The 7,499-nt window shown below is 31.8% G+C and overlaps 1 protein-coding gene across 1 annotated transcript in view; it reads left to right on the top strand.

The window, feature by feature from the left end:
• Positions 1–3,501, top strand: part of CHIC2 (cysteine-rich hydrophobic domain 2) — a 36,609-nt gene extending 33,108 nt beyond the window's left edge. The window contains exon 6 of the mRNA XM_004681292.2: positions 1,662–3,501. Within this exon, the coding sequence (XP_004681349.1) occupies positions 1,662–1,712 (51 nt within the window). The 3' untranslated portion in view covers positions 1,713–3,501. The remainder of the gene's footprint in view (positions 1–1,661) is intronic.
• The last annotated feature ends 3,998 nt before the right edge of the window (positions 3,502–7,499 follow it).

Raw genomic sequence — 7,499 nt, forward strand, 5'->3', positions numbered from 1 at the left:
CCAAAAGTATTTTTTCTTTTTTTTTCAGAGTGTATATATTTGTGATAGTTGAATGAGGGAAAACATAATTTCAAAAACTTCCTAAAAATTTATACAAAAACTAGGATAACAAATAATGCAGGAAAAAGGGAATGCTATGTTAGCTGATGAATTGAACTTTTATGAACTTACAAAAGCTTCATTTGTTAAAGAAAAATATTTTCTTGATTATATTTTGAATATCAGACAATCTGCAAAAACTACCAACTTAATACTAAATTTTATTCAATTATGGTCTAACAGTTTGATTTCCAAGAAGTGAGACTAGAGGCCACTTTCTATGTTGTTGTATGTCTTCTGTAGAAAATAGCGTGTGTAGGGTATACTTATAAAAACATAATTATTCAGATATAGTCAAGGAAACCTTAATTTTGCATTATGTATTATGTAGTATAAAATGTAATAGTTACACCTAAGCATCAAAATTGTAAGGACTGCTTAAGTGGGGATTTGTTTGAAATAAAGAAGAATTTACTGATTATTCATTCATAAGTAGTTTAAACATTTAATCATATTTTAGAGCTGCAAAGAATCCTGCTATCTAGTTCAGTTCCTTTTATTTTATAGATGAAGATACTGAAAATGCAAGTATAATTCAAAGAAACCAGGTAGAAAGCTGTGAATAGTTTATAGGTAAATAGCAAGGCAGCAGATTGGCAAAAGTGGACCTATCTATTCAATTCATGATAATTAAATAAGGAGAGGAAAGTCTCAGAGCTAGGTGTAAAAGTACCTTTATTGCAAGGCAGATTAAAAGCCAGGAGAACTGAAGAGTGAAAGTGAAAGTTAGAGAAACAGAAGAGTGTTCACACCTGGAGATTTTATTAAGGCACAGTTTCTACAAAGAATGAGTGGTTCACCAGATTTGGAAACCTATTCAAATAATTTTTTATTCAGCATCAGTTCCATCTAGAGTTGGATCAAGGGAAAGAATGGATTATAATTAAAGATAGCTCAAATTGGGAATGAAAATGAATTTTGGTCAACTTTTGTATTTCTGTGTCACTTTTGTTTTTGTTGATCTCCTTTTAGTTCACTATTTAAAAGCCCTTTGGAATAAATTTTTAACTTGAATTTTGCTAGCCTAAGAAGAAAAGGACTTAAAAAAATTAAGAAAAAGGACCAATACCATTTATCTAAAGAGCACATATCTTTCTGATTCAGTAAAATGAGAGCAAATCTAGAACATAAAGACCCATGAAATTGGGTTAGATAAAAGGAAGGAAGCCTGAGGAAATAAAAATCAGGTCAGCTGCAACCTCATAGTGCTGTAGAAAGTGCTTTGGAGTTAAGACTGTCTTTCTTCAGATACCAACTCCACAGTCTATGATGTTAAACTTCTCATATCATCAGTTTCCTCATTTATAAAATTAGGATGCTGATATTTACCTTAAAGAAAAATTGTTGAAATGAAATGGATATCTGTTACGAAGTACCTGGCATGGGGTTAATTCTTAGTAAATGCTAGCTAAACTCCTTTTCTCTTTCACTCACGTGCATTTTTCTTAGATATGTCAAAGGCACTACCAAATTGTTGTAAATGTTGGAATATAACTGAAGTTTTGTTAAGATAAGAATCTATTGAAATTTTTTTAAAACCTTTTTTTTTCTTCCTCCTACAGGTCATCCTTATAGAATTTTTACCAAAGACACCGATTTTTCGACCAGATTAGCATTTACTTTATTTATAGAGACTTTCCAAGTATGTTGTCTTTCCAATGGTGCCTTGCTTGGTGCTCTCCTGGTGGTGACATAACATTGGTTCTACAGACTTGTGTGGTTTTTTTTTTTTCCCCTGTTTTTTTTTTTTTTTTAAATAACCGCATGTTCTAAGTGTGCATTTTCGTCAAACTTTGCAGCAGTTATTTCATACAGATGTTTAGTACTTAAGTTATTGTGGTCATTTCTGTTATGTATTCTGATTTTCAAGGAGTACTTTTTGTATTATAAAAAAAAAATACATTTGAACTTAGCATAAAAAGTGGCCAGCCTTTTTTATTTTATCACCAAGGAACACACAGTCCTTTATTTATTAATTCTTTAACACAGAAAAACACCTTTATAAGCCTCTACTTCCCTATTCTAGCAAGCACACACTTTGTATTATTTTTCTTTTTAAATTTAACTTAGTTATTACTTTAAAATAGTAAGATTTCTTTAATAGCTTTTTGGAACGTAACATATCCTTTCTCATACATTTCTTAATGCTCTGTTTACAGCAGAATATCTGTAACATTAGAAAGACCTATCAAAAAGTTTTACGAGTATTACTGTCTTCAAAGGTAATAGGGCAGGATTAAATTATTTTTCTTAGAATAGGCAAAACAACGAATAGTATGCATGCATCTAATGGTAACTAGAACTCAGGTTCACAAAATATAGTAGCATCACTATCTGTATATTTTTGATCAAGATGATATTAATGATGGCCTTACTTGGGTTATTTTTTATTGTTTATCAAATCTTATATACAGTAGTATGAAAATCATTCCTTTAAAAAATTCTAAGTATTTCTCCCAATCTAATACTATTATAGAATGGATATGTTTCTGAAAAGTTTTTGAAAGAAAGCAAAAGTTCTAGAGTGAAGGGTAATGGTGTGTATTAGTCCATTGATATTTAGAAATTTATAATTAAAAAGTGGAGAGCATATTTAGTACTTTTTTATCCACTTTTGCTTCCAGCCAGTTATATATACTTTTCTTGGTTGGAAATGTGACATATAAATAAATCAGCTCAGCGTGGAAATATCCTTCCTCCTTTTGGTTGTACGTATCTCCATGCAGTTTAAGACTTTCTAAATTTTTGAATGGCCCACTGTGTAAATTTCTGTTTTTATAAACAAGAAGTACAAATTTCAATGTCTGTCAAGAGCTTGTTCCATACAACTGTGGTATCGAGCAATAATGTGAATTAACTTTTGAAAATTATATAATCTGTGCTTAATAATTTGTATTAAGAATTGGTACCACTATAAAACACCTTTTTTCCCTTGTATTAAATCTTTTAAATACCAGCTTCATTAACTTATATACCTGTGTTTTAAAAAAGAAATTCTTTTGTACTTCTTTTCAAGTACTGTAATTCTTACATAAATTTGAATAGTTGAATGCCAGTATCTGATATCCTCTATTGAAAAGTAGGAACTATCTTAAAAACCAGAGTTTGGTTTTTTTCTTTCTTTTTTTTTGGGGGGGGGGGGTCTGAGAATTGTTTTTCATTGTCCCCCTAAAGCCCATAAGAACTTGTGTTTGCAAAACACTTTTCCCTGAAAAAACTGAAAGTACAAAGAATTCACATGCTTCTCACTATCTTCCCTGTATCTAGGGTGCAACTTACCACCATAAAATAGCATGATTAAAAGGTAATGCTTTTCACAAACTTCAGTGCTCCTCTGTGGTTTCAGTGTGGGAATTATTGTATGGGGAATGCTGTATTGGCCTTAGAATTTAGAAAAAGCAGAAAATATATCTCTGTAGACTATGCAACAGTGTTCCATATCTAAAATTTTCAAATTTGTAGGACACTATATTGATCAACTTTATAGGAAGAACTGTACCTATTTAGCTATATATTTTTTCTATTTTTAGCCTTCTATAAATTAAAAATTATGCTGTATTTCCATCAGAATGTTTTAACTAAGATAATTTGCATAGTTGATAGTTAAAGGGCTTTTAAAAGTTTTTCCAATTTTACTGAGAGGTGTGTCAGTTACTTAGATTCCCTAAAAATATGCATTCATTTTTGTATACAGAGAAGAGAATCATGAATACTTTAACATGTGGCATTATTATAAGCCAATTATGCCTTCAGAGGTTAGAGTTCCTCATTAGCCCCTACTATGAATCCCCTCTTTCATCCTTTCTCAAGTCATGAATTTATAAGTGCACATGTTGATGGAAATAGAAATGTTGGCAATGTTTATTTTCTGTGAAAGTAGCCTGAAGGAAATATTTAAAAATGATAATTGTTCTTCAGCTCTTGTTTTCTGATGTAAAATTTGTGAGACATAAACCAAATTTTAAAAATGGGCCCAAAAAGTATTATTGGCAGAAAATCATATGTAGATTTTTACATGCTGAGTGAATAACTTAGATCTTTCTTTGTACATTACTGGCATTTTACAAGCAGTTCACCATTCCTGTGTAGAAACATTCTTTATGAAAAGAATATACTTTGCAAACCCTATTATTTATTTTTCTTTTCTTTATTAATATTTTAATATCTGACTTTCTGGGTTAAAATATATACTTCAAATGACTTTAGTATTACTAAAGCAACACATTTAGCTTCTATCATAGATACTGCTTCTCCCTCACAAGAGGTCCCTCACAAGAGGTCACTTTACCTCTTGTAAGTGATAATTAGATGCTTTGTTAAGTCTCTTATAATGACTAAAATCAAGAAATGCTCATACCTTAAATAATAGTAAGCTATGATTTCCTTTTTTTACTATAAAACTAGTTTTTTAATTGAATCATTTTTTATAGGAGCTGCTGATTGCTTTTTTTATATTAGTACACACAGAATGATTATATGCTAACATGTATAGTTGGGCCCACAGTTGCATGAATTCAAATCACTAGTGGTATATAACATACTATGCATAGATTGTTTTAACATTTATGGTATTCTACTTCACAAGTATAACCTTTAGCTGCATGCCTAATGTTTCATTGTTCAGTAGTACTAGATCAGAAGTACAATGTTTTTAAAACTGTCTGACTCCATTTTGGCACTTAATCCAGAACCTTCCTTTCTTTGACTTCTATTCAATCACTATGGGTCCTTTTGCTGCTCCCCACATGATGTCCAGAGTCTTCACCAAGGCATGGACATAGTTCAAAATTGCCTTTCTGTCTTCTCAAAGCTCCCACAAAGTGTTAATTGTTATGTATCCTTAGCTAGGTGTTTAGATCAACCAAAGTGATTGAATGGCGGACACTTGATTCTGCAAAGTGATACTTTCATTTTAGGTAGTTTCTTAACCTCAATTTCCAGCTGATTCAGTGGTGTGATTGGTATTTTCCATTTAAACAGACCCTATCAGTCCAGACCTCCTAGGGAGGGAAGAACAGGATGGTTTATGTGTGAGGCTTCTCAAACCACTTATTTCTGAAGAAAGTTGACTTATCTGTAGTATTACGGTAGAAAGAATAGACTCAAGGCCAGTCCTACATCCAACTATTAATTATCCCATCATAATTTGTGTTGTAATACCCTTCTCAAAAGGAAATAAAGTAACTTCATTTTCCATGGATAAAAGAACAATTTTTATATTGTTTTCAGGAACATACCTTTTATGTAAGTTGAGATTTAAGGATTTGTCTTTAAATCTTGAGTTATTTATCTTGCTCGGTATTTTTTTTTTTTAATTACAAAAGTTTATTTTTACATCATTTTGTACATTTTTTTTCCATCTCAATTGTAATCCCCGCGGGTTTCCCATCACCAAGTCACCCATGTGCCATCACCATAATCCCGTGCATTTCTCTCCCTCCACCCCGTTTTTGATCCCATTCCCCACTCCACCCCCACAAAATGTCTCTGGTATATGGTGGTTCATTATTTTTGTTATTTTCCACCTGGTCCATTATACTCCTGCTATGAGTGAAGCCATCCGGTATTTTTCTTTCTCTTTCTGGCTTATCTCACTAAGCATGATCTTTTCCAGCTCCATCCAAGTTGCTGCAGAAGACACGTGTTTCTCTTTTTTGGTTGCTGAGTAATATTCCATTGTATATATGTACCACATCTTTTTTATCCAGTCATCTACTTTTGGGCATTTGGGCTGCTTCCATGTTTTTCCAATTGTAAATAAAGCATCTTGCTCGGTATTTTTACAAAGATTTTTAGATAGTAATTTATGAGAAGTCTAAATACTGTTTATATTATTAGTCATAATTCAGGATACTTGTTTGTGTAATAGGGAGCAATAAACCCCCCCCCCAACCCAACTTGTTGGCAAGTTAAACCAACAAAGGTTATCTGTAGCCTTAATAGAAATTACTGAAAACAGCCAGACTGCTAATTCTGAATGAATTTTGAATTTATTTCTGATGTTCTCCAAAATCATTGTTACTTGGCCTCTTTGCTTTTATCTTTATTTCCACAAAAGAAAGATACTATGACTACCTCATGTTTTTAATCCTTTATCTTGCTGTTATTTATCAAGTACTATATATAAGTAAGTAGATACATGTTTAATAGAAATGATTGAGTAGTTTTTTTTTTACTTACCATGTCAGCAGAGTTATTGTCACATTTCACATTTAAAGAGAGTATTTCCTATATGCAGTTGCAGTACAACTTTGTGTATTTAAAAATCAGGCAAATGTCATTCTTGAGGAAGTTTTCTAATAAGATCTTTAAAATTTAGCTACATTTCAAGTATATAAGCAAAATCATGCCTTTTTTCCTTTTTAATATTTCCTCTATTTTATAAACATGGTGCTCTGAATTTGAGAGTTGATTACTTTTTTTTTCCTTTATGAAAAGTAGGATAGTACTTTCCTAGCTCTGTGAAAGAAACAGTTCAATAAACTAACCTAACCAGGCATTCTTAATTTGACAGATAAGATAGCAATCCTTTCTGTTTTTTTTTTTTTTTAAAGGAGCATAATAAAATAATTTTCAAGTTTCAAGTTAGACAAGTAATGGATCAGTGATTTGTCTACTCCTAACTGGATCACAGTGTACTCTTGAACTATAGATTTTTCCCTTTTCTTCTGGTTCTTAATTTAGTAAAACTGGTTCCAAATCTTTCCTGACATAAATACTGTATAGATTTAAAATATTTTAGAGAAAAAGGTATCCTATTTGCTCAGAAACCTTTGTACTAAATAAAAGGCCTCCTTTTCCTCCTTTTCTAGTAGCAACTTATTTAAGTAGGCAATCATAGCAATCTCATTGCATGGACACGATGTCTTCATAAACAGGAATTTGTTCTAAGCCTTTTCTGAAGTCTCTGTTTCTTGTCACATTTGTTGGAGTTAATCACGTTTGTCCTCTTAGAATAGTCAGGCATTGTGAAACTGGCCGTGGGCGCAAAGGAGACATGATTGGAAAGCAATATGCCGCAATGACTGGCTGAGAGAAGTAACTGCATTGTTATCCTGTACTTTGTTTTACAAGGGCAAAGTGATGCAATGGCCAGGAATTATCTGCAGCTTTCTGCTTCCTTTTATACATTCTTTATGTATTACAATAGAAATACTTTTTTTTAAAAAAGAAAAATACTGTCATAGTTTTCTTCTTGGAGAAGATAGTGGAAGGCCACCTTGAATAAAATACTCTATCTTTTATAACTTGTGTGACAATTAAGCAATTAAATATAATAAAAGAGTTTAGGGATTTGTTCCTATATACTTAATGATCATGGAATTTGCTTAATTTCAAGCAAATTAAGTCATCAGAAATTTCTAATGGGTGAGCAACTGTGGATTCAGGTTCAGAGTCCT

Source organism: Condylura cristata, unplaced genomic scaffold (assembly GCF_000260355.1).
Source record: "Condylura cristata isolate star-nosed mole 26May11 unplaced genomic scaffold, ConCri1.0 scaffold00012, whole genome shotgun sequence".
NCBI classification, from domain to species: Eukaryota; Metazoa; Chordata; class Mammalia; order Eulipotyphla; family Talpidae; genus Condylura; species Condylura cristata.